Source organism: Aphelocoma coerulescens, chromosome 17 (assembly GCF_041296385.1).
Source record: "Aphelocoma coerulescens isolate FSJ_1873_10779 chromosome 17, UR_Acoe_1.0, whole genome shotgun sequence".
In the NCBI taxonomy this organism is placed as follows: Eukaryota; Metazoa; Chordata; class Aves; order Passeriformes; family Corvidae; genus Aphelocoma; species Aphelocoma coerulescens.
The window spans coordinates 5,828,328-5,855,298 of NC_091030.1; the positions used below are offsets into that span (position 1 = coordinate 5,828,328).

Below are 26,971 nucleotides of genomic sequence, written 5' to 3' on the forward strand. Positions count from 1 at the left end.
ATGGACTCGGCGCCAGCCTTCGCCATGGACAAGCCGTTCGCCCCCGGCGCCGTGCGCGGCCCGGAGCCGCCCGAAAACGCTCAAAGCCGGAAAAACTTCAGCGTGAGCCACCTCCTCGACCTGGAGGAGGTGGCGGCCGGTATGAACGGGACCCCCGCGGCCGGTCCGCCGCCCGCCGGTAGCGGCAAGGCCATCCCGGAGCCGTCGGGAGGCAGCAGCGGCAGCGAGGCAGCGCCCCAGGACGGTGAGTCCCGCCGGCCCGGGACGGGCTCCCCGGGGATGGGGCAGCTTTGGGGATGCGGTGTCCCCGCCGTGTCCCCCCTGCCGCGGGCCGGGCACCACGGACAAAAGGGGTCGGTGTCCCCCGGCAGTGGGGTGGGGAGAACTGGGGAAGCGGGTGGAAGGGAGGGGGGACCCCCGTCGGGGCGAGCTGCGAGGGTGCCGACCCCCGCGACGGCTGGGGCAGAGGGACCCCGCACCGCGAGAAAGGGACCCCGCACCCGGGACAGAGGGCACAGGGACCCCCGGGACAGAGAGCACAGGGACCCCGCAGCGGGACAGGGGGCACAGGGACCCCGCGCCGGCCGCCTCCTCGGCGGCACCGGAGGTGTCGGGTACGCGACGTTCCCGGGCGGTCGGTGCGGGGCTGCGCGGCCTGCGGGGTCCCCATTTCCCCCGGGGCTCCCCGTCTCGGTTTCCGGGCGCGGGGAGCGGGGGCGGCCCGGCGGGGCCGTGGGGAGCCGGGCGCAGCGGGTCCCGTCCCGGCGGCCGCAGCTCCGTGTCTCCGGCATCAACGGGGACGGAACTGGGGCTGGGAGAGGAGAACGGGACCGGCCCGGGATGCGGCTTCATGGCGCTCGGTCCTGGCCGGAGGCGCGTTTTTAACGGGACAATCCCGCTCGCATCCCTCCGCGCAGCTCCGCCGGTCCCGCGCATCCCGCTCCGGCCTTGGGGCGGGGGTGAGGAGGGTTCGCCCCATCCTTAGGGCAAAGCCCTGGTACAGGGGCAGCCGACAGCCCCCAGAGCCCCCTCGAGCAGAGTGTCCCCTCGGGACACAGCGGTGACAGAGGGGAGGCAGAGCGTGGGGTGGGGGTGCAGCCCCGCCATCCCCAGAGCCCTGGCCAGGTGCCCTCCCCGAGGGGTGGCACCCCCCCAAATCTTTCTCCCGGCTGGGCTGTGCTACCCCAGGCTTTTCTACAGCCCTGGGGTGCTGACAGCCCTGCCGAGGGTCTGACCTGTGCCTGGCCAGGGTGCACAGCCCGCCCGGGAATCTGCGGCTGAAGGGGGCTCAGTCCCTTCAGTCCCCCCCGGGTGCTCTCTCTGTCCCCTCCCGTGGCTCCTACACTGCGTGCAGGTCTGAAGCATCTTTCTCGAGCCCACAACTCATTCCCTGCACAACCTCCTTCCTTCATGGAGCAGCCCCCCTGAGCCCCCAGCCTGCCTCTGCTCATGCTGCTGTGGGCTGGCTGAGGCTGGGCGCTGCTTTTTGGGATGGTATCTGGTATTTTCAGTGTTGTTTTCCACCCTCCCTCCCTTTCCCTTGGGTTTTGTTTGTACTTCTGGCAGTGGCTTTGGGGCTGTGGGGAGGGTTTCTCCTGCCTGTGGGTCTGTAGGGGGGGACAATATTCCGTGTGGGGTCAGCACAGCTTTTGGAAACCCAGCCCAGCCCGCAGCAGTCAGTTGGTCTCACAGGGCTGTTTGCAAAACAGCAGAGAAACTACCGCCCTTCTGGGCTCCTAATGCACCCAAAGAACTCAGTGTGGACCCAGCATGATACAAAACACAGAGAGAGAGGCTGCACAATCACTACAAGCCCGTTTTTCACCCTAAAAGCCCATTCCTCTTGGGGCAGGGGCCCTGGGGTTTGGTCTGCAGATCCCAGCGCTGCTGGCCCATTTGAGATTATTTCCCATTAGCACCTGTCCCATCAAGCTTGCGTGGATGGAGGTACCATCAGCATCTGGAATGCTCTGACAAGCTGCCCAGCGGTGGAAGCATTTCTGATGTTGAAAAATACCTGGGAGCTGAGAGCAGTGGGCAGGAAGAGAACAAGGAGACAGAGACAAGAACCTGTGCACACGCAAAGCTGGACCTTTGAGATCTCTTACCTGCTGGCACTGCCTTAACTGGGATGCAATTTCCTAAACTGAGATGGGGAGACTCGAACTACCAGGCAAAAGTGCTGCATTGTGAGCACCAGCCTTTGGCTCCAGATCTGCAATGCTTTCGGCATCGGCGCGATGACAGCAAAGGAACTTTTACTGGTAACCTTATCTTTTATTGGCATCCTGAAGCAAAACAGCCTCTCAGGGTTTTCTCTCATCTTCCTCTTCTTCTTCGTGGGGTTTTTCTGCCAGATGCAGGTTTGGAGCCCCGCAGCTGGTGGCAGTGGGTTTGTTAAGAACGCAAGTGGACACGGTGCCTCTGCATCTCGCTGCAGGATGTGGCTCTGTGCTGCAGCCACGAACCATCGGGGTCGTCGTGCTTGTGGGTTGGAGGAAGAGCAGCCCTGAACCTGCTGTGAAGCTGCTGGTACCCCTGCCCCAGGCAGGGCTCGCTGGGGGCTGGGGGGCTGCGTTGGCAGAGCTGGCAGAGGGATGCTTTAGGCAGCCCCAGGCCGTGCCCAGCAGGCTGCAACCCTGACAAAGCCCCCTCCCCTTCCCCAGGGAAGCAGCAGTGAGAAGTTTCCGTTCCTGGAGGTTGGCACGGCCAGAGAAACTTAGGGCAGGGGCTTATTCTCTGCAGAAGGGGATTCAACCCCCTCCTGAGCTCACCTGCCCCCCCACCCCGCAGCCCTACCTGCTGGAGAGGGTGGCTGGAGGCAGCCCCATGTCTGGGCCCTTGGCACACCTCTCCTCCAGGAGCAGCCCCTCCGCAGTTCCTTGCAGGGCTGGCACATCCCTTCCCGCTGGCACTGAGCACAAAAGCCATGCCCAACTCCCTTTCCAGCCGAGGGGCTGCTCAGCCTTGGCCACAGCCCCAAACTGGCCCTGAGAGTACCCAGTGCATCCTCCTGGGATGATGAACACAAATGTCTCTGCAGCACGTTGCTCTCATGACACCCAAAAATCAGAAATCCCACAAGCCAGGCAAATAAAAGTCAACAGGGTGGCGAGAGCTCATCCACATCCTCATCTTCATCCTCCCCTGGAGTGGTGCAACAGCCTCCCATCGAAAACCTTCGGCACAACTTCTGAGGTCTTGAAAGCTTGTTCACCTCCTTTCATTAGACTAACAAATAATGTGTAACGCGAAACATCTGTTAACAACAGCCCTTAATGTTCTCAAGATGATAAAGCAGGAGGGTAATTTTAGCCAGCAAGCCTTGACTGATGGCTTTTCAAACAATGAACTTACTTTTGGTGCCGCCTGGGGATGGGAGAGGGAGTTGTGCACTGGCTCCGGCAGCCACTTTGGGGCTGAAAACTCAGAGTCACTTTTGTCACAGCTGAGCTGCGGCCCCTCCAAGGGGATCCTTTGGCATGGGGCAGGCATGCATTGACCATTTATTTGGCTACAGCCACTGGGACCTGGCAGTGGGATAGGGAGATGTAGTGGCCCCTGGACATCCCATTTTCAGAACAGTGCCTGAAGCCCCTTCCTCATCCCCTGGGACCCTCTGACCTCTTCTGGGGCTGTGAGGATGCTGAGCAGAGCAGTGATGAAGGAGAGGAGAGAAGAAGCAGCACTCCAAGAGGCAGGGGGGATTAAGATGTTGTTACAACAAATTTGCTTTAATTATGTAAACCAGGGTAGCTGAAAAGGGAGAAGTGAGGCAGGGAGGGACAGGGGCATGGTATCAGAGGGGAAAATGGACTTGGTCCTGGAGTTAAAGTGGTGGCTGATTGCCCCAGGTAGCCCCAAACTGCTCCCAGGGCACAGGTACCTTCCTTGAGGCAGAGCCATCCCAGCTGATGTCCCTGTGGTGTTCCAGTCCAGGGACTGTGCTGGTCCTGGCTCCCAGGACAGTTTGGCTGTACTGCTCTACCTTCCTAAATACCACTTGTCCCCATCAGACGTGGGTGCAGCTCGGGGACACCTTGACCTGGCTGGCTGCGCTGGCAGGAGGCAGCTCTGTACCACCACGGCCGGGATGTGCCGTTGGGGATCTGCCCTCCCTGAGACATCTGTGCACGTAGATGGCTCGGCCACAATTAAACCCAGTGTCATTAACTCGTGGCCGATCCCCTGTGCCTGGACCCAGCTGAGGCCCCCCTGCCCTGTAACCCCAGACCCATCAGACGTCTCTCTCCAATGCACCCATCTGCTTTCCACAGCCCCAAAACTGCTGGACATCCTTCAGGCTGCTCTGCTGGGAGGCTTTCCATGGTTTCTGGATGCCTGACCAGGGACAGGCAGTGGTGTAGGGACCCCAACTCAGCCCCTGTGGAGGGGAACAGGCTTTGAGAATTGTCTGATAGATGTGGCTCAGCTCTCTGAGGAGAGGCTTTTGTTCCCTAAAGGAGGGGTTGGTCCCTGCTGCTTGGGGTGGCACCACATCCTGCTTGCCATGGCATGTGGGATGAGGTTGGGATACACTGGAGTGGGGCAGCAGGGCTGGGGTGCAGCGTTTACAGCACCCATCATCCCTCACCACTCCCAAAACAGCACCAGCTGAGGGTGCCTGGCTGCCCTCCCAGGCTGGCAGATCTCCGGCAGGGCCCTTGGGGGGGACAGTCCCTGTTGGCAGAGCTGGGAACGGTGGCATCTGAAGCAGAGGGGGAGGTGAATCATCTCTGTCCTTGTAAGGCCAGCCCAGCCGAGGGGGTGGCAGCAGGACAGGAGCCATTTCAGTGACCAGGCATCACCCTCCCTGTCCCCAGCGCCTGTCTGGGGACACCCCCCTGCCTGGAGGGCTCTGAGGGCTGCAGAACTCCAGACAAGGGGATTTTCCCCATGTGCCCTTGGGGCTGCTGAAGTGGGATGGTCCCGAGGGGAGGGGACAGCACTTGTCCAGTGCCTGATGCTGGCAGGTCGCCAGTGCAGCGTCCATCAGCCATTAGTCAGTAAGTGCCAGTTAATTCGTGTGGCAGCTCCCCACCCTGGCCCACCTCCCAGCCCTCCACATTTGTTCGTGCTTGGTGCAAGACTGGTGACAAGGATGGATGGATGGATGGATGGATGGATGGATGGATGGATGGATGGATGGATGGATGGATGGGGAGCCTGGCAGGTCCCAGCTCACCCAGCAGGTTTCCAGCCACTCACAGAGAGCCCAGCATATCCCAGTCAGGAATAAAGGGGCTGTGGGGAGGGACCCATCCTGTACACCCCAGGCTGATGCAGGGGACAGCCCCAACCTGCAGTGTGTTCCCTGCAGCCAGGCTTCCCCCTCCCTAGCTGGGGACACCCTGCACTGTGGTTCTTATCCTGTGCCTCTGCCACAGGACCACTGTCCTGCACATGGTCCCCTGTCCTGGACAGGAGGAAACTGGTTCCTCAGGTCTCACCTATCCAAAAACTGCAGTGGGGTGGGAGTGCTGCTTTCCCACGGCACAGGCAGGGTAAGGGGCTGAGTTAGGTCCCCACCCTACAAAACCAGCCAGAGCAGCACAAATCACTGCCAGGCACAGGCAGGGAGGGGGGTCACAGCTGGAAGAAACCCCAGGTCTCGTGGAGCTTCTGGCATGGGGTTCACCCTGGTACCTCCTCTCTGTGCTTCCCTGTGCCCTCCAGCCTTGAAGGGTGACAGACACTCACCATCCCACCCCTCCCACAGTGACACCCACTCACCCTCCTGCTCCTCCCATGGTGACACTGGGTCACCATCCCACTCCTCCCCGTGCCCTGGGTGCTGTCAGGCTCTTACTGACTGGTGACACCAGGGCTCTGATTTGGGGAAAATCTGCCCCCGGATGAGCTGAACACCCCCACCTGGGCTCCAGGCTCCCCCCGCCCCAGCTCAGGGGGCTCTGGGCTGGAGCAGGGGCCCCAGGAAGTTGCCCTGCCCATGCTGAGCCCTCCCCAGGGCACAGGGAAACACATACCAGCACGTTCCTGCAGCGCTTGCAGGGCTCTGCGGGATCCCCACACGTGCTCACTTCTGTGCTGGGAGAGCTGCTGCCAGAGGGTAAAGGGAAAAAACCCAAACCCAGGGCGTGGGGAGATGGCTCCTCTCTTGCTGGGGGAGCCCAAGAGCTGGAGCAGCCTTGGCTGGGCCAGGAGGGCAGGAAAATCGCTTTTCTCCCTGTCTTCTCATTGCTGGGATTTTTCTCTGCTCGGCACCCCCAGTGAGCCGGGTTTTGGCAGGCATTGCTGTGGGGGATGCTCCTTCTGAAACCACTTTCCAGCAGCAGAATCACAGCATGACAGTGTCCAGAGGGGACAGTAGTGGGGTCCTGCACGTTGTGGGGACACAAGGCTTTGCCCCACTTCACTGAGAGTCCTGGCAGCACCCACTGATGTGCTTTAGTCCCCAGCAGCAGCTCAGACACCCCCTGACACAGCCATGCCCAGCCCAGGAGGGTGCTGGGGGTGCAGGGACACCTTGCTTGTCTCCCCCTGGGCTGTTATGTTTCGCTCGACCAGGAACAGCTCAGTGCAAGACTATTTCCCCTCTCTTTTTGGGCTGTTATTTCAGGGAATGGGGCTGATTCACAGGAAAAATATGAAATTTCGACTCTGCGCAGCCAAGATGGGTGAATTTCAACGAATCAGCATTTTAAGAGAGCCTGGGCGTGTGTCTGTAGCTGGGAGGCTGATGAAATGATTTGGGGCTTTGAGGCTGCCTCGTTAGAAACCCTCCTCTCTCCCAGGGAGTGGGGCCGATCACCCCTTCTGCCGAGGCTGATTTCCTTCAGCCACGGGGAATTATCTCCCCAGAGCTGTAAAATCATTGAGCTGAAGGGATGAGGTTTGAAGCAGGATGGGATTCAGGTGCTTTGGGATTGGCAGAGGCTTGGTGTCCCCACACTGGCACCTCATTCCATCCCTGCAGCATGAGCAGAAGCTGGAAGGAGTTATCCTTCCAGGATGGGATCCCTGAGCCAGGGAACTGGATCAGAGCATCCTTTAAAATGCTGGGGCAATGGGTTATGGCTGGGCTGAGCTGGGACTGAGCAAGGATTTAGACCAGGGTTAATGCAGATCAGGTTTTTCCTGGCTGGAACAAGCAACTGGGAACAAGAGTGGAAGTGTGGCGGGCAGAGGCAGCAACCCCCCTGGTCTTGGTGGTGCCTGAAAGGGTCAGGGAAGATGGGAACAGCAACGCTTTTGGGGAGAAAGGCCTGATTTGGGGTTTCAAGGCGGTTTTCCGATGCCCGTTGGCCAGGACCGCCCCAGAACTGCAAAACTGCTTGTTTTTCACTGGACAACCCTAAATTTCCGAGAATTAACACAAAAATTCCTACCCTCGCCCTTGAGGCATTCCTGATGTTTGCCCGGGGGACGCATGGCAGCGGGCGATGTTTTCCAGCCTTCCCACGGCGTGACGAAATGCCCTGTCCATGCTCAGCATCCCTCACCAGATACCCCCTGCCCTGAGCTGCCCCTGGGAGAACCAGCCCAGCGCTGGGACCTGCTGGGGCATCGCTGGCACGGGCGGTGCGGTGCCTGCCTGTGGGGCAGCTCCTCACCCCCGGGCAGCCCCTGCCGACAGCTCCGGCTGCGGATCCTCAGTCAGGGAATTGCGGGGTAAATGGGATGCTGATGTTGCAGGAATTGGGAGAAATTGCTCCAGCTTGTGGGGGAGTGAAACCATCCTGGGGATATTAGGGGGGCAGGCGGGGTCCCCTTTGCTACCTCGTGCCTGCAGCCCCACCCGTGTACGGTGCGGGTGCAAACGGCAGCTTGGAGGGTGTTAATTGAACAGGAGAGATAATGAGGCTGCGGTGCTGCTCTTTCCTGCGGGTTTGGGGGGAAAACAGCCTCTGGGAGGCAGGGCAGGGCTGGGGGGGACAGTTCAGGTCCCGGGGGATGCCGGGCGGGCTGGGAGCCTTTAGAGAGCGGCAGCGCCAGCCGCCGGCCCCCTCCCCTTCCCTCCTCATCCCCCTTTGAGTGCATATAATAAAGCAGCTTTTCAGCTGCGGCTGCAGTGATAGATCAGGAAGAATTGTATGAGTCTATTAAAGTCTGTGTGTCTCTGAATGGAGACTGTGGCTAAGCCAGGCGCCAGGCTCGCGCATTGAACCAGATGTGGAGAGGCGCCATCCTTTCCAGCCACTGAATCCGAGAGGCTGCAGGCTTCACACGCAAGGAAACTGGAGTGCACATGGCAGGGGAGCCGGGGGAGCGGCGGGGAGCACATGGCAGCGGGGCGCTGGGGAGGGGGCACAGCCCGGCGCTCCCCGCAGGCACCGCGGCCGAGCCGGGGGCAGCGCTGGGACTGGGGGGGTTCGGCTGCGGGAGCCAGCCCAGGCTGGGCACTGCACCCCGAGCTGTGCAGGGCATCGGCGGGGGGAGCTGTGTTGAGCCTTGGACTGTTCAGGGCATTGCAGAGTGTGTTTGGAGGGGTTGCTTTGCACCCCAAGGTGTACCGGGGTCGGCATTGTACCACAGGTCACGCAGGGCATTGCTGGGGTGGCGTGAGGATTGCACTGCACCCCAAGCTGTACAGGGCTCTGCAATGTGTGTGTGGGGGGGTTACAGGGCACCCCAAGCTGTACAGGGCACTGCAGGGGGAGTCATATTGCAGTGAGCCATTCAGGGGAATCACACTGTACCCCAGGTCCTGCAGGGCATTGCTAAGCAGGGGGGATTGCACAGGGCACTGCCAGGGCTGTCAGGAGTGAGTCGGGGGTGGCACTAGCAGTGATGCTGCAGGGGAGTGCTCAGGGGACCCCAGACACAGCACTGGGGTGCAAAGAGCCTGGTCTGGCAGCAGCACAGCTGAGGAGGGCACAGGATGGGTCATGGGCAGGGGCAGCTCCTGTCCCCAAACCCACTGTGCTCCAGAGAGAAGACAAAAATGGAAGGACAGAAGGAAGGCAAGAAAGACTGAGGGATGCCATCCTGCTGGGGATAGCCGTGGCTGAAAGCTCCAGGGGCTGGTCACTCCATGGATCCCATGTCCCCAGCAAAGGTGTGAAGCAGAGTCTGTGGAGGGGACACAGGTGACATGGGGACAGCCACTACAGGGCTGGGCTGGGCTGGGCTTGGAGCAGCTGCCACGCTCCTTCCTCACCGATTTCACTTTCTCATCTGGGCCGGCCACATGGCTGTAATTTGGGGGTTGTAAATACCTCAGGGGAATTTTTAAATTAAAAAAAAAATGTTTTCATTTGAATTAAAAGACACTCAAGCATTTCTATTAGTATTAGAGGTTTATAAAACTTGAAACAAATGTTGAAACTAAACTACCAGGCAACGTCCACTTCGGGAAGCCCTCTGCATGTTCGACATAACCCCGTTACCCACTGGGCAGTAAGTTTTAATTTTGTATGAGCGTGTCAGGGTGCCCAGTGGGGCAGGAGGGTACTTGGTCTCCTTGGGGACCTGGAGGGGATGAAGGCTTGGAGTGATGAAGGTGAGGGTCTCAGCTCTGCTGGCCTTTGTAGAAGCAGGACCCTGATGTTCTTGTCTCCATCCTGTCATCCCCTGGTGTCCTCCCCATGGCTGGCACCTGCCCCCAGCCACCTGCCTGTGATCCTGTCCCCCCTGCCATCCCCAGCGTCCCTGCTGTGCACGGTTCTGCTTTAACCTGGAAACAGTTAACCAGGCTGAGTTAAAAAAAAAGAAAAAAAGATACAAGCCACTTATTAAAATGAATGTTTTACAATAAATTTGGCGAGAGGCCACCGACCTCAAATGAAAACCAGACCAGAGGACAGCGATGCTGCTTGCTGGCAGGGGCTTCTGGGACGTCTGTGCGTGCAGGCGCCCACGAGGGTCCTCCTTGGAGTGGGGCTGGGATGGGGTCCCACTGGGGCTCACACCCATCCCATACCCTGGCCAGACATGCTGGTGTCCACGGGTGGTGGCCATGGAACGGGCTCTCAGCAGCTGCTGGTGCTCACTGATCAAATGGGCGCTCCATGATTTGTTGGCCTGGGTGTGAAAAACACCCTTTTGGCCTCAAAAAATAAAAGCAATTTGGGGCAGTGGCAGTGGGCAGCAGGAGGGGATGCCATGGAGATTCTCATCATTCCCCCTTGTCCCTACCCATCTCCTTCCCCCTCTTGGCAATGACCCTGATGCAATGGGGTCTCTGCTTTAACCTCGTGGGGCTGGTGTTGGATTTCAGTGCCAGATGCCATTGGGGCTGGCTTGCTTGGGCTTTTGCCTATTAAATTTCAGAGAACCACCTTTTTGGGGGGGCTGGGGAGGAGAGGAAGGCTGGGATCGCCATGCCAGGGGTCCCTGGCTGGGAGCCAGCCCTCCACACAACGTTCCTGCTATGCAGCCCCGGCTGATTTAGTTTTATTTTTCAAACACTGAGCAAAAGTCCCAGTGAGCTCTCAACACCATGATGGCCTGAGGCACCCCCCATCCCCTTCCCAGCCCCCAGGAAAACTCACTTTGCATAAAATCCAGGGGTTTGGTGGTGCTTTGCAAGCGCAGGCAGGTGCTACTCCTGGGCCAGGGCTTGCACAAGTCTCATTAGTGTTAGTTAATTAATTACACATGTCTGTGCCCTGCTGGGAAACCAGGTAACCTATTACGTCAGGTGGCTGCGTGTGAGCGATGTTGGCACCTCTGTGGCTGCATCATGGATGCACCAAATGGTGCCTAAAAGTCTGTGGGATGGGAAGGGAAGCAGCATCTGCCGTGCTCAGCCCTGATGTAGGGCAGTGGGGTCTGTGCTGGCATCGCCCATCATCTGTCCCACCATCCCACTCTCCAGTGGCTAATGGGGAGCCATGGCTGTTCCCTCTGCCCATACCCCTTGCTGCAGTGCCTGGGGCTGACCCAAATCCCAGCATTTTGGGCACAGGGTCTGGGCTGGCTGTTTCCCTGAGCCACAGAGGCCCATTCACACATCTGTGAGCCACCACGGTGCTGTCACTTGCCATGCTCGGCTGTTTTAACGAGCTGGGAAAGTGGGGAGGCTGCATCCCCAAGGGGCACCCGGGGGCTGTATCCCCAGGAGCATCCCAGGGTGCTGCAGTGGTGTGAAGTGCAGGACAGCCCAAGCACTGCTGTCATCCCACCCCAAGAAGGTCTCCTGGCTGGGAGATGAAAGCAAGCTCTGCAGTGAATGTCTCCTTGCCAGGAAGGCTCCTGGCTGGTGGTGGCTGGGGGAGAGCCAGCGCCTTTTGTTGGGTCCCTGGGCCTCCACCGTGGGGGTTGGCAGATTCACAGGAGAACAAAATGAAAATTCCTGCTCCCCCGTTGGTTGGTGTTGCTCGGAACTTGGCTTGGATCAGTCAAACCCACCACGGTGTCTTTTCCTGAGGCGCTTGGCTGTGCTGGGAGGGCTTCAGCTCCTGCTACCCCCAGCCCTGCAGCCACAAACATTCGCCTGAAGAGCCCTTTGGTCTGACACAGCCTCTCAGGGCATCCCTGCATGAAGCTGGGAGCACTCATCGCAATATCTATCCTGTGTCCCCCTCCCCTCTTTGGCATTTTCAGGGGACATCCAGACTGGCACCACTGTGGATGAGTTTTTGGAGGCTCTGTGTGACCCCAGCTAAGAAAAGAGGGACCCCAGAGGGATGCAAACCCGTTTGAGTTGCATGTTCCCCTGCTATGAGCAGGGAAGATGCCAGACCCTGCCTGATCCTGACCACTCAAAGCCACTGTCCCCAGCAGATCTGTGCAGACAGTGGACTTTCCCAGGAGCCTTTCCTCCTCACTGTGCCTTGAGGGGCAAATTGGGTGCTCACTGGGGAGCAGCACCCCAGCTTTGCCCCAGCTCAGCTCCTCCGCAGCTCTGTCCCCATGGAGCGCTGACACAATGGAGGCAGTGGTGGCTCTGGAGCCGGGACAGCCCATTGTGTGAGGCTGCAGCCACAGCCTCCTGTGAACACACGGGATGCTCCTGGCAGCTCCCGAAAGCCCTGTGCCAGGCTGGGGTCACCCCGCGCTGCACAGTCCTGGGAGGGAACATTTCTCTTGCAGATCACCGAGCCCAAGGGGTGCTCTCAGCACTCTGGGTCCGGGCTGGCTGCCCTGGGCCAGTGCCACCGTCAGCGGGCGCAGCCAGGCAGTCTGAGCCCCGCGGCCCCACAATGGCCCTGGCTCCGGCTCCCGGGGTGCAGGAGCCAGGCGGCTGGGAAAGCACAGCCAGAGGCCTTGGTGAGCCCTGCACTGGGTGCCAGCGCTGTCGCAGGCTTTCGAGGCTGTTTCTGGAGCAGGCGTGTCAGGGGATGCTGATGGTGCCAGGCTCTGTGGTCTGGATCCTCGCGCAGGGTTGGGGCTGCAGCGAGGATGCTGGGGTGCATCCTGAGCCAGTGAGCCCGGCAGCAGGATGTGTCCGTGTCACCTTCTCCAAAGGTCTGTCCACAGGCCGTTCCCACCCCAGGTAAAAGGTGGGTGATGGCACCATCTCTCGCAGATCCCTGTGAGAGTAGACAGGAACTTCTTGTGCTGCTCAGCCTACTCTCCTTACTGCACCAGAGCTTTGTGGCCAAAGATGTTCCCCAGCCCCTCCCTGAGGCTTGACAGCATCCCACCAACCCTGCCTCCTCCTTCAGGGAATGTGGCTGCAATTAATTCATTAAATGCTTCCGCTGACGCAGGAGCTGGCCCTGCCAAAACACCATTCCTAGGGCCTGGCCTCAGCTGGGTGAGCGCCGTGCTGGGCTGTGCAGGAGCCTCTGGCCGGGGCAGTAGCCTCTGGCATGGTGGGAAGTGCTGGGAATGTTCAGGGACTCCTGAGCACGTCAAAGCCTCAGGGCTTTGCTTGCAGCGCTGTGGTTTTCAGCAGTTCTCAACTTCCAGGGCATCCTCTCTAAATCACAGCCCATGACTCGGCCGGCTGGTTTCTCACCTGGCATCTCCAGCATCTGCTTCCCTTCTTCATTGTTTTCATTATCTTCCTCCTTCCTCACTGTGACTTCCTGATCTTGTCCCTCTTGTGCACCTGGGTTTTGCAGCACGGCTGCCCTTGCTCCAGAGCCAACTGGAGAGCCAGCTCTGAATCCACTCACAGCTCTCAGCAGTGAATTTGGTGGCTAATTGCTGGCTGGAACCATCCCTAGGGGAAGCAGTGTCCCATGACATGGGAATCTTCCTCTTCACATTCCTTCTGTTCCCAATACCCATCTAAGCATCATGTTCCCACTAAATTTGCTGCACTAATAATGAGCTAAAAAAGGGCTTCAGTGCCACCACTGAGTTACCAGTACAGGTTGGACACATCCCCACTGGGATGCAGGGATGCTGCTGGCTCAGCCAGGACCTTCCTTGTTTGTTCAGACTTTCAGCTGAACTTGCTGTGATGGGTGCTCAGACACCACACACCATCCGGGAGTGCAAGGGGAAAACCTTCTGCGCTTTGGGGGTGAGGGCTGTGCATGGAACATGCCTGGGGCTGCAGCACTGCTGAGCAGGATCTTCCCAAAAATTCAGCATCTCTGTGGCCGGGGGTAGCAAACTGCGGTGCTGGGTGGTTTCTGGCTGGTGCAGAGGCAGCTCTATAACCATAAAACAGGCTGCTGCTGCCTGTCAGTGAGCACAGGCTAAGGCCCCCTCCGGGACAGCCTTGGCCTCTTTCTTGGTCCAGGCTTTTGCTGCTCCTTTTTAACAGAGACACTTTTCCCCCAGCAAAACTGGCAGCCTGTAAAAACGTGTCAGCGTTTCAGTTTTTTCACAATTAATGAGGTGAAACATCCTCGGAAACATTTCGCTGTAATGTTTCTCCAGTAGCTGGGACTTGCCCCTCTCTTAAATTTTTCATGTACGCCACTTGAGCTGAGAAAGTTTCCTTCGGACTCAGCACATTTGGACCCCCCCAGCTTCAACCTCCCCCCAGAGCCTTCAGCACTCCCAGGGTCTTTGCGAGGCTGGGGCTGGGCTGGAGGGGGAACAGGGAGCGGCAGTGGGTTGGGATGAGGAAGTGGGAGCCTTCTCCCAGCAGTGGGGGAGCCTGGGGAGGGGCTGACAGCCCTTGTTCCCCAGGGACACCTTGTCCCCCACGTCCATGGTTGTTCCCAGGATGGGTTTGGACCTCACAGCATCGTGCCAAGCAAAGCTGGGGCCAGTGTCCTGTGGGCAGGGGTTGGTGGCCCTAAGGGGCTTCTCCCCTGGATACTGGGCTGAAATCATGCAGAAAATGGGGGTTTCACTGATACGGTTTTGCCCCTAAGCTGGTGCTGTGTTGGTCCTGTGCACCCAGGCTGGGCTTGCTGGTGGGTGCAGGAAAAGCACCGCACCTGGGTGACCCAGCACATGTGGAGGGGCAGGTTCCTGTCTGCTTCTCAGCCCCCCAGGCTTTCCAAAATGATTCGGGGAGATTAAAGACCCATTATGGTGTAGGCATCTCACACCATCCCTTCTGCAACAAACCCCATCCTTCCTGCACCCATGAGCAGGGACAAGAGCCCAGCTTCCGTTTGGCCTGTGGAGCATCCCTCCTGCTGTCCCTCCTTCCTGCAAAGCCCCAGTGTGGGCTGATAAAACCCCCCCGGGCTCCCAGGCTTTTCCTAACTGCTCTCAAGGCAGAGCAGTGTTGGAAGTGGCTGCTGGAAAGAGGGATCATCTGCACTTGGCAGCTCATGCACCCCCAAATCACACCTTGGCTTCGGGTGTCTCAGCTGAAGGTTGTGGGATAAAAAGGAGCTGGAGTGGGCACACACCACGGAGGGGCAATTCCCAAACCCCAGAGCTTTGCTCCAGCTCGCTGCAGTGTGAAGGGAAACGCTTCCTCCCCATGGCATGATTTAGAGGAACAAGTTAAACAATTGCACATGAAACTTTGGCAGACGTCATCGCCGGAGCTCTCCTCGCTTCCCCCGAGTGTATGAAGGGATGAAGGGAGTGCACATGTTTACCGAGAGAGACCATGGGAGAAACGAAAGACATTGTTTTTCCAAAGGATTTCTTGGCTGTAAAAGACCTCCACCACCCTGCGGCTTCCCTGATGAAGGCCCAGCGTTAATTTGTTAAATCCACATCAAGTGCCCAGAGAACCCGTTGTTTATTTTTGCTAATTCAGCCGGCCGAGATCAAATTGGGGTTTTATTTGTTAAGGATAAACCTTAATTAATAAAAGCTATTTATTTGGCTAGAGCCAGCCGCAGCCTGAGGGTCAGATATGCCACGATCATTATTTCAAGTAAAACAAACCCAAAATGTCTCTCAACAGTTTGAAAAACATAGAAACTTAGAGGGCTGAATTTATTTGTCTTAGGAAGAATTTACAGCTAATTCCCTCCAGGCTATTTCAACCCTTAAATTATACCCAAGAAGAAAAAAGGAGGAAAAAAATGCCATTCCAGGCGTAGTAGGGAAGTAAATGGTACAGCAGATTTGATCATTTTGGCTGGGGGGGTGTGAAAAATTTAAAGCTTAAAGGGTCTTTGGCAAACTGCTCGCAAATAAATGGAACGTGTGAAATAATTTAATGACAGAAAACTGTTCAGGGCCGTGGGGGCTGCGGTGCGAGGGAAAATGAAACACGTTGGAGGAGATGTAGCCTGGGCTTTTTGTGTGAGAGGGTTGAACTTGCTGCATTCTGACCTGGTCCCTGAAAAAGGGGGGTATTTGCACCCCAAAGCCAAGTGGTAGAGCTGGACTCGGGAAAACTTGTCCCAGGATGTAATGGTGCTCATAGGGAGAGGGGTTTGCAGCACCACCTGGGGAAGAGACAGGCTGGCAGTTGGCTGCAGTGACCCTCTGGGGTAGCAGGGACGGTGCTGGGCAAACACCACCACCCTCTGGATGAGCATTTTGCAAAGAAACCTCCCAAACTGGGTGTCCAGAGGGGAGACTGAGCATGGCTGGCAATAAAGCCCATCCCTGAAAGACATCCCCAGGGAGTATCCCTGCCTGTGTTTCCGGGGCTCAGGTGAGTGAGCTGCTGGATTCTCAGTGCTGGTTGATCTGGATCACAGCTGCGCTGAGGCCATTTGTTGTGCACTAATGGAGCTCGTAAGTCCAAACCGAAGCCTCGGTGGAAATCGAGTGAAAATTACCTCTTTACAGTGCTCAACAGCAGCTGTGGGAGGTTGGGGGCCCTGCCAATGTAAGGGCCCCCCTTGGCAAGCCTAGCACCAAGGCTGAGATCTGCCGAGTCCTTCCTATGGAAAACTGATGGAAGGACAGAGGGAAAAGACAAGGGTCGGAGGAGGGGGCTTGGCCGGTGCCCAGCTGGACCAGCACGGCTCTGAGCCAGGGGTGGTGTTGCCTTTGCAAATGGGGCAGGACCCGTCGCTCCCAAGTTCTCAGTGTGGCACAGTCCAGGCTTGCCAGCATTGGTGCTCCCACAGGGAGAAGGGTTCTGGGGTGACTCCCAGCACCCCATGGCATCTGTAGGGCCCAGTGCTGTTCCCGGGCTGTCTGCAGCTCTTGGGCAGCACTGCCTGAGGCAGGACAGCCCAGAGGGGAGGCTGGAGGTTACCCAGCCCACATCCAGCACCCCAAAACTCATCCACATCATGGGTGAAAAGTCTCCTGTCTTTTCTAACACTCTGGGACAATTGAAGGCTTTTTTTGTGATGCACATTGGGCCCATCCTGCTTTGTGCAAAGCCCCTTCGCCTCCCTCTCCCCATCCTCCCCCGCATGTCATCTTTCGTTATTCAGTAATGTTATCCCCCCTGTTTTCCCCCTTTCCCTGCATTTTTTTTCCTTTCAGCGGAAACTGTAATCAGTGAAAGATAAATACAGGGAAGGTGGCTGGAGGGAAGGCTCAGGAGCCCCTCTGACCTCAGGGCTGGCCAACCAAACTGGTCCCTCCAGCCCAAATGAATCCCCAAATTATACCTGACAAAGGCAAGGGTTTGGCTTTCTCCATAACCTCCCCAAGCACTGCTTTGGGGCAGAACAGTGATGGTGGTGAGCTGGTTTTAACTTTGTGCAAGTACAAATTCTTATTCCTGGAAGACCATCGGGGTGGGGAACTGGTTTCCAATTCCTCCATCAAGGTGTCAGAAGCTCTGGTTAAATCCAAGTCCCGCTGATGGCACTGAGAGGACAGGGTGTCTTTGGGGGACCCAACTCATCCCCCTTCCCATTCCTTCTCTGATGCCGCAGAGGACTTGGCCATGCTCATTTTTGGGAAGCTGATTCGGGGTTATTAAAGCGTCTCTTATAGAAGAGATCCAGCCTGACTGTACATTGTAAACCTGTCAGACACTCACCACCAGCTATTAGGGTGGTATTTGTCTGGTCCCACAAGCCTGCAGTGCCTGAGCTAAGGAGGAAAAGATGTAGATGCATTACCAAGGCTCATCCCTAAGCAGAGCAGAGGATCCAGGCAGGCACTCCATGTGTGGAGCTGCCTCCATGCCATACAGAGATGGCCTGGAAAAGGTGTGGAAGGTCCCTCCATTAAAAGCAGCAATAGAGGCTGAACAAAATGCCCCAAAACTGGCATGGCCTGGGGTTTGCAGGTCTCCAAAAACCCAGGAACCGCTGGTGCTCGGACACATCCTGACCCAACTCCAGTCTTAAACCTCGATCCCGGCATGACTGCCAACCCCATATGGGAAGCACTCAGCACCACTTGTCTCCTGTGGCTCTTTAGCTCTTCCTTCTGTGGGTTTGGGGAGATAAAGACCAGCCAGATCCTACAGAACTGGATTGAGAATTAATTTAAGAAAACTTTCCTCCTCCTCCTCCTCCTTTCTTTCAGCCAAATTAGAGTGGGTGAGAGAAACCATCACTTATGGAAAAGTCTTACAGCCATGTTTAAATTGAGGATGAAGCCAAAGGGGGTTTATAAATTTTATTTATACATTTCCCAGGGTTCTGTTGAAATCATTGCCAGTTTGGTGAGGGACAGTGCGTGCTCTTGTGACTACACCTTTTGAACCAAACCCTGATCTGCCATTTCTCCAGAAGTCCTGTGGCATGGTCATAAATCCACAAGGAAACCTCTCCATTACATCCTGTATCTCTTTCCCAGCTTGATGGTTCCCATTTCAGTCCCAGGCTCCCAGAAAACTCAGGGACAACCATGGCTAGACTTCATGTATTTTAATCCAGCAGCTCATTAGCTCGCTGAAGGAAAACAGGACCAAAAAAGGAGTTTAACTAAAAAGGGCAACTGGAAAGCAGAGACTGGCAGAACATTTGAAGCTGCAGGAACAAGTGCTGGAGGGAATTCTGAGAATTTTATTTGTGAGCCTTTAAACACGATCGGTGGCGAAGTGCAGCCTGTGGTTTCCTGGCCGGGGAAAGGGCCTCAAACCCATGCATATTTCAGGCACTGTCCATTGTGTCTTTACCCAACAAAGAAGGCCATGGCCAAAGTACAAGAGCACAGATTGTAGATGGTCAACCAAGGCCAAATTGCACCTACAGCATAATAAAAGACCCAGAGAAATGCCAGTGGCTGCAGAGAGGTCTTGGGAGAGTGGTGTAGTTGGGCACATAGGGGTCTTAGGTACTTGATTGAAAACTTACTGTTGGATGTTTCATGGCTTGAATTATTCAGAGTTAACGTCCAAGAAGGTTTTTCTGACCTTAAAGATCTTGGAACCTGTAGTTTCCTCCTGCTCAACAGCTTGATGGTGTCTAGAAACAGAAGAGTTAATATCCCTTTCAGTAGATTTTGTTTGTTGCTCAAGTATCATCTGAAAATACTGCACTTATTAAATAAGTATCACAATATTATTAGCAAGCATTTAATTTGTGAGCATACTCAGGGAGTGGTGAGTTCTGCCACCCTGGCCTCTGCAATGATATAGAGCAGAAATACCCCTGCCATGAATCAGAATGTCATAAAATTATTAACATTTCAAGTAATTCCAAAATGCTTTCCCACCAGTAGGTACAGATTGGATCCAGATGCTTTATTAACAGAAAGAATCATTAACCAGTACCTCCATGAGGGAGAACGACAGCGAGTCGTGCTCCCCATGAAGCCTTTGCAGGCAGCTGACTGGGTGTCTCGGAAAAAGACTTCATAAACTTGCCCAAACCTTATGATATTAGTGACAAAGAAGAGATTAATCTCAGCTTGGCTGACAGCCCAAGATCAATACTGAGAAACTAAACTACACCCTCAGCTTCAAGTTTCCATGAGCCAGCAAAGCCAGAAATAAACACTGCGGAGGCTGAGCCCTGCGAGACACGGTGCTGCTCGTTCTGAGCTCTCAAGACCACGGCTGGAAGAGCAGATGCTTGGCTGCAGTCCTGTGTCACCTTGGGGACATGCCACAGCTGGGGCCTCGGGGGGTTGCTGGAGGTGGGAGCTGAGACCTGCATCTTGGGGGTTTTTCGGTGCTTCATTTTCATCACCGTTCATGAAAGCTTGACTTAAAGTCTTAGCAAGAGCTGAGTTCCAGTTTGGATCAAGTGCAGCCCCAGAATACACTGAGACCTGTATTCAAAATCAGGCCCACATGGTTTGAGCCAGATGTGAAACCACCACAGGCCTTGGTAAACTTTGGGGTTAACCCTAAGCTCCAGCAGGTCCCAAAATAGGTTTTGATTCTCATGGACATCACAGGGTTGCACGTAATGCTGCTTCCCACAGAGTCCCTGGTGCCTGGAGGGAGCATGGCTGGCACAGAGCAGGGCAGTGCAGACCCCCAGGAGGGCTTGAACTTGGTTGAGTTGTGGGGTCTCACAGAGGTCTGGCTCTCATTTGGCTTCTGTTCTTTCCCCACAGGTGAGAGCCTGAGCCCGAGCTGCGGGGCAGCCAAGAGGAAGAAGAAGCAGAGGAGGAACCGCACCACCTTCAACAGCAGCCAGCTGCAGGCTCTGGAGAGGGTCTTCGAGAGGACGCACTACCCCGACGCCTTTGTGCGGGAGGAGCTGGCGAGAAGGGTCAACCTCAGCGAGGCCAGAGTCCAGGTGAGCACAGGTTTGTGTGGGAGAAAACAACACCCTCTGCCTTGCTCCCAGACAGGAGCAGGGACTGTCCCCTCCCTTGTTCCATCCTGCACATCACCACGATCCATAGGACAGATGCTTGGGACATCCCTGCTCGCACTGGGTCCCCACTGACCACCTTTCCCCCTGCCACAGGTGTGGTTTCAGAACCGGAGGGCCAAGTTCCGCCGTAATGAGAGGGCGATGCTGGCCAACAGATCGGCATCACTGCTCAAATCTTACAGCCAAGAAGCAGCCATTGAGCAGCCCATGGCACCACGGCCCACTGCACTGACCCCAGAGTATCTCTCTTGGACCAGCACCTCCCCATACAGGTAGGTGGAGGCTCTGGAGGAGCTGAGGAGGAGGTGGCTGTGGGGCAGGGCTGCCTAGAGACCACTCCACTGCCACAGGAATGCGGCCCTGTGCCACTGCTGGGGATTTGGGGAGTTTTATGAGGCTGAAAGGAGGTCGTCTGACTTGGCCTTGGGAACCATTTCAACCCTGTCTGAGCATCCGCTGCCCAACGCTGAGCAGGCTTCCCTGCCTCCTTGCATTTCGGGGCCGGAGCAGGCACCCTGGTCCTCGCAAGGGATTTGCTTGGCCTCATGCTGACCCTTCCCACATCTCAGCACAGGAGGTGGCATGGGTCCCTTCTGGTTCCCAGCTGTTCATGTTCAGCCATCACATCCAAAAGCACAAAGCAGGGCCTCCTGGTGCATAGTTTGAGGGGTTCCCACATCCATCCAAGCACATAAAAATGCTGAAGCCTTGGCTGTTCTTGTGAGAGATCTCCAAGAGGGAACAGCCAGCCTGGCCCAGGAAGCCAGCAGGACCACAAAGGGCATGGGGACTTCTCCATGGGCCATTGCCTCATTCCTCCCTGCTCCCTCCCCGCAGCACTGTGCCCTCCTACAGCTCCAGCGGGACCGCAACGCCCACCCAAGGGGTGAACATGGCCAACAGCATCGCCAGCCTGCGCCTCAAAGCCAAAGAGTTCAGCCTCCATCAGAACCAGGTGCCGACCGTGAACTGAGCAGGGCAAATCCCATCCCATGGCCTCCTCCAGGATACAGCGTGGAGCTCCTGTGCCGGTCCAGGACAAATCCGCTGCCTGCCCAACACACATACCACTCATCCAATGTCTCCACATCTTCTCTCCTTTTCCCTTCCCTTCTGAAGGTAGAGTCAGTCCCAGGCCGAAGTGGCACATAATTATAGCCACATATGGAGCGAACTTGGTTAGAAACTTGCTTTTCGCACACCCTTATAATAACGGCTATATATACACACATACCCCCCACGCGCTCTTTGAGGACAAACAGACTTGCCAAGGGAACAAGAATTTGCTTCCAAACATGGAAGGATCTTGGACTATTGGATTTGACCAATTTGGGTATCTTGCCCAGAGAGCCAAAGAGTTATTGGGTCTTCTCCTCCCGCAGGGACAGCGTGGGAGGATCATGAGCCCCTCTTTCCACCGGGCTGTGACTTGCGGCGCTCAACTGTGCGTGCCAAAGCTGATCCATGTGTTCATTTCTTTGTGCAACCCCAGCCGCAGTGTGGGGTTTGGGACTTCCTAAAGTTTGGGACTTTGGGAAGCTGATGGTTCACCCATGCCATGGCCAGTCTAGGCCAGCCCTCTGCACTGTGCTGCTTGCATTTAGGAGCTGCCTATGCTGATGGCATCAGGCTTTGTCCCTTCCCAGAGGGGCAAGCAGAGCTGGAGCATCTCAAAAGACCTGCTTGGAGCCTGTGAGCTCTCCTGTGAGCTGGGGATGCATTGCCAATCCCCATGCAGGCACCGCTGCCCTGCCTCGGTGGATTTGCCAGCGATTCTGCAGAGCCCCAGGTCATTGAACCGTCCCAGGGAGGGAGAAAATTGGAAAAAGCTGTTGGGTTTCAGCTGAGTAGGCGGCTCCCAGCGCTTCGTGCCAACGAAGGCTTCGCCTTCCGGAGGCACAGCCTCCCCGTCGGCAGCTCCGCAGATGTGCTCGGGGGTCTGGGACCGGCAACTCCATGGGGGAGGCTTTTTTGGTTTTGCAGAAAGGAAATGGTTTCCCCCTCATGCCACCCTGCTGTGCAGCCTAATGAGGCTCCAAGGTGGGATGTGCAGGGGGATGGACATGGGGTGGGCAACCTGGCCCCAGCCCATGGGACTGAGCTGCAGAGAGACGCAGCCTCCACCTTCCCCTGCCAATTCCACAGCAATGGGGAATGAGCCGGAGTGGTGGGGGTGTGGTGTCCCTGTGGACAAAGCCCACTGGAAACCAGACCACCCTTTCCTCACCCACTGGAAAGAGCCACCAGCCAAGCGTGGGGACACCACCAACTCAGAGGGGTGGCCTGGACAGTGAAGACACCAGCCCTACTTCCCTAGAAGGGGTTGGTTTGGGGGCTGCAGCAATAGATCTGAGGACATATAGAGTAATTGCTGAAGTGCCTCCTCCATGTAAACATCTCTGGTCAGTGACACCAAGGCTGAAAGTGTCACAGCTACAGAGTGCCCACCTGAGTCCCCACAGCTCCCAGGAGCATCCTCTCCTATTCCCACTGGCGCTCTCACTGCAGCTGCATGTTGGACCCAGTGGCTGTGACACTGGAGCCTTCAGCTGCACTGCAGGGCAATGCCAGCCTGGGGGGGACTCACCCAGCACCAGGAGCTGGAGACCTGATGGGAGAACCAGGAGAGGAGCCCATCTCCTCTGGCTGGGAGTGAACCACTCTCCATCCTGCTTCCAGCCCCTGCTTTCTCTGCTCCACAGTGCAGCCCCTAGTTGGGAATAGTTACCTTCTCCTCCTCAAGCTTGGCAGGCAGGGAGAGAGCACAGCCTGAGTGACACTGTCCACCTCATCCAGGGAGCAGTGTCACCTTAAATACCCACCCTCTGCCCCCATCCACATTTCCAGGGCTGGTATCCCTCCCATTTGTCATGCCAGAAGAAGAGCACGCAGCTCCCCACACTGCACAGAGACCTGCCAAGCCAGGGGGAAGAGGGATCCACTGTGGATCAAATCATCCTCCCTAAGAAACACCACTTGGGGCAGGAGGAGGGGGCAGGGAGGGTCCTATTCCCATGGAAAGCACAAGGCTCTTTTTTCGGTTATACAAGATGAAACCACAGGGATATAAATGTCACTGCCTCTTTGAGAACATTAATGAAAATAAACCCATTTAATAGTTTGCAGATGCTGTTTCTGTAAACCTAAAAAAAGCAGGGAATAAATATTTCTTCACTAAATATCTATATGTATATATATATTTGAAAACATTTGCTCCTAATCTTAGGCCCCCTCCTTTGCTGTGCTTTTGGCAGCTTATCACAGCTTGTCACTCAATGCTGAACTCACCAAGAAGAGATACAAATTGCACCCATGGAGGGGTAGCAGGACCGAGGGATTATTGTAATCTAAGCTCTCTCTCGCCCTTTCTATTTGTACATTTCAATTACTTGTAACAAGATCCATGGTGGATTTGTTTTTTTCTTCTGCATGTCTGTGTTTTGGAAATTTTTGTAAGGTTTTTGTAAAAACAACTCTTGTGAAATAATGGAGGAATAAATATTTTACTGAGTAGAGACGTGTCAGTGCATGTGATAGGGATGTGACTCTTCATCACCAGCCACTGTGGTTTCCCCACCTGCCCTGGACAAGAAGCCTGGGCAGAAATTGAAGTAAGAGGCAGCAAGAAGGGTCAGATTCCACACAGAAACTGAGCTGAAAGAAACCAAAGGGTAGGAATAAACCATCAGATTGTAGAGCACTTTCCAGGGAGCAAAGGCCTATGGGTGCAGAGCAGGCACTGAGCACCAAAACAGGGGGAGTCCGTGGTCAGGCAAAGGTGATACCAAATAGTTGAGGCAGCCGAAGTTAAACAGGGCTCCAGGAGCTCACAGTGCTGAGCTATCAAGCAGCAGATTTAATGCAGTGTGGAGAAGTGGGAAGATGTGCCATGGGGAAAATGCCCAGTGCAGACTGAAAGGAAGCAAGTCAAGTGGCAGGAATTGCTAGGAAAGGATTAGAGAGCAAGGCAGAAAGTGTCCTCACATCACAAATAAAGCCTGAAATCCATTGCCCCAAGATATTGGGGAGATCAAAGGTATGGTGTGTTCAGAGAGGCTGAGAAAGTTAATGGTGGGGGTGTGTGTGTGTTGGTGCAATGTAGCAGGGATTCAACTGCCTGTGCAGAAAACTGCTGCCCTGCCGACTTCCAGGAGCCGTGAGGGCTGGGAGGAGAAGGGACACCTGGGTTTCCCTTGTAAACATTTTATTTGCCTTCACCTGCTGAAATGCAGCAGCCTCCTGTCAGGCCAGCTCTCATGGTGTCACTTACAGGATGCCTCTGTCACCTCCTCCTCCTTCCCAGGCCATCCTCAATCCCCCCACACAGCTAGGGGGACCGCAGTGCTATCCCACATACCCCGAGGGGCTCAGCTCCATAAGCCACAGGATCAGCTCCCTCCCAGCAGCAACCTTTGTTCCTCCCATCACCAGTGGCTTGTGGGACACATGGATCCTGTGGATTGCAAGGTTGAGGAAGGAAGGACCCCTAAACAACGCATTCCAGCTTTCCCTAGAAGGGGACAAGGCTCATCCCATTTCATCCCTGCAGCACCCAGCAGGAGCAGGTCCCCATGTTGGGCATCACTCCAGGCCCACCACAGTCCCAGACACTTGACCGTCCCTATCAAACTGCTCTGCTGCTGCTTTTTAACCATTTATTTATTCATTCAGTAAGTGGTTTGTAGATCATTAAGGCCAATTGTCCAACCTCCTGCATAAAGAATATCATCCAAGCGGCATCCTCATCCTCAGCATGTGGCCAGTGCAGAACATCCCTTTGGAGAGCATCCAGCCCTGAGTCAAAAGACCCTTGGAATTGATGAGCTTACAGCTCCCAGGGCAGATTCCTCCAGTGACTCATTACTGTTGACTGCTGGAAATATGTCATTTATTTCCTGCCTGAACTGTCCCAACTTCAGTTCATCTCCCACTAGAGCAGAAGGTCCCAACCCATGGTCAGTCAGCTCCCAGGAGCTGATGGACATCTGAGGGGTCCACAAACCAGGAGATAGACAAGCATGGAGAGCTGCAGCTCACCTGGCAGGGTCTGCACTCCACAGGGAAGGGAAGCACTGGGGAAGGCTGTCAATGAAGAGGAGCTCAAAGGCGTTGTGCAACCTCTCCTCTTCCAGGATAGGGGCATTTTTCCTCCTAGGAAGGGCACATCCATCACCAGTACTAATTTCAGCAGGAGAGCTGGTCTCCATCCATGCACCATAACTTTGGGAGTGGGGGAAGGTTGCAAAGACATTTGCAAACTGTTTCCTTCCTCAAAGCAGTTGGTTTCAACCAGGTGATTCCAAAAGGGCAGATCTCAGGTGATGGGAGGATCTTCCTGGACCCCCTTTCCTTGTCTCTGACCCCACAGCCTGACACTTGTGCATGACTTGCTGACTGATGAAAAGCTGAAGTTTGCCCCTAGAATATTTTAATGAGAACAATTTTGTGTTGTCATCAGAATCGGCTGCCACAGCAGCAAGACAAAACAGCTCACATTTTCCAGCTCACAGGGACACCAGCCTGGTTATCCCCATCCAGAATGAATTACAGTCATATTGTGGTTACAGCATCCTCCTTTCCCATTACCGTTGTACTGCTGAGCCCTTCTCCCTCTGGTGGCAACAGGAAGGTCTGAAGACCCTCTTGCTGGCACCATCTACAAACTGCAGAAACACATGTTCCCATGACAGCATCGTGTCACCTCCCAGCAGCCGAGCCCCTCCTGCCTTTTGGAGCAATGCTCCTGTCCTGGGGGTTGCGATGCTCACCCCAAACTCTACATTCCATATGGAAGGAGCATCTCCTCCCTGCGGCAGATATTTTGCTCACTGCTGATTCTTTCCGACCCCACAGGGAAGCAACCTAAGGCAGCAGAGAAGCTGGATGGTAACTATCCACAGGGGGTGTAATGCTTTATAATTACTCGGGAAGAAGGGAGGAAGCAAAGGTTCTTTTTGTAGCTGGCATCACAAAGCCCAGGAAGTTATCACGTATAAGGAAAAACTATTGCATGGAGATGCACAGCGTTGCATCCATACACCACAACTTCAGAAGCAGGGAAAGTTTGCAAGGACATTTACAAACTCTTTCCTTCCTCAAACCAGTCTGTTTTCAACCAGGTGACTGCCAAAGGGCAAGTCTGAGGCGACGGGAGGATCTCCCTGGATCTGGCATTGCATCTGCCTGCTTCGGAGAGGCTGATGGGCACTAGAGCAGATCCAGCCTACTCCCCCTCAACCCATTCCCCAAGGAATGGCACCCTCCCTCCACCCCAAACACCTCCAGCTGCACCCCAAGCTCTCTGGCCAGCAGACGTGGGGGGAGAGAATCCGTGGGTGCGGGTCCCCGGGCAGGGTCCCCGAGTCCCCCCGCAGGGTCCCGCAGCCACACGAGGGTGCTGCAGCCCCGCGCAGCGCAGCGCAGCCCGCGGAGCCCGGCGGGCCGAGGGCGAGCCCCCATCGCGCTGCTCTGCTCCGCACCCGGCCGGCTCCCTCCCCCCTACCCGGGGCGAGCCCCCACGTATGAAGCAGGGGACGTCTCACAGCTCAGCCCCACAGTCGGGATGGAAGACGCCCGCTGGAAAAAGTTTTACCGGTGCCAACTTCATCCTCATGTGCCAGAGAGCAGCAGGGAAGCACCGTTATCTTCTCCAGAGGACTCCCTTCTGGGATGCCCATGCCTGTAGAGCTGGCTCCTCTCATTCTCTCTACAAGTCACAGCAATCTCAGTTCTTCAAGAGGAATAAGAGGATTTGTGTATCAAAATCCCATCTGCTAGAGGGAATGGGAGATTTTGGGAGGGCAGAAAAGGAAGAGTGTGATCTCAGTTAAAGGAGAGCTGCCCAAACAGGAATCTTGGTCCAGAGGCCACCAGGGGAAGGTCTGGATGAAGAGAGACCCAGGAAGTGGTGCAGGCAGGTAAGGAAGAGGTGTGTCCAGTGCTCAGGGGTAGGAGGGATCCAGAGGCTTGAGCCACCTAAAAGAGTGTGGGAGGGGAAGTGACTTGTGCTGGGTCTCCACTTGCTTTTCTCCCAGCTCCAGACACCTTGA

The 26,971-nt window shown here is 56.0% G+C and overlaps 2 protein-coding genes across 3 annotated transcripts in view; one reads left to right on the top strand and one right to left on the bottom strand.

Annotated features, from left to right (window-relative positions):
* Positions 1-26,193, top strand: PRRX2 (paired related homeobox 2). The gene is made up of 4 exons (XM_069031749.1): positions 1-244; positions 19,657-19,841; positions 20,016-20,194; positions 20,760-26,193. Exons 1-4 carry the CDS (start codon positions 1-3, stop codon positions 20,893-20,895), a joined length of 744 nt encoding a protein of 247 aa, XP_068887850.1. The 3' UTR covers positions 20,896-26,193.
* PTGES (prostaglandin E synthase) overlaps positions 1-26,971 on the bottom strand; it is a 112,137-nt gene that overhangs the window by 63,577 nt on the left and 21,589 nt on the right. The window lies entirely within an intron of this gene.

Bases quoted from the DNA above. Each gene is read 5' to 3' on its own strand.
- PRRX2 (XM_069031749.1), top strand. From the start codon at position 1: ATGGACTCGGCGCCAGCCTTCGCCATGGACAAGCCGTTCGCCCCCGGC. The intron at 245-19,656 runs GTGAGTCCCGCC...CTTTCCCCACAG, and splicing joins CGAGGCAGCGCCCCAGGACG to GTGAGAGCCTGAGCCCGAGC. The intron at 20,195-20,759 runs GTAGGTGGAGGC...CCCTCCCCGCAG, and splicing joins ACCAGCACCTCCCCATACAG to CACTGTGCCCTCCTACAGCT.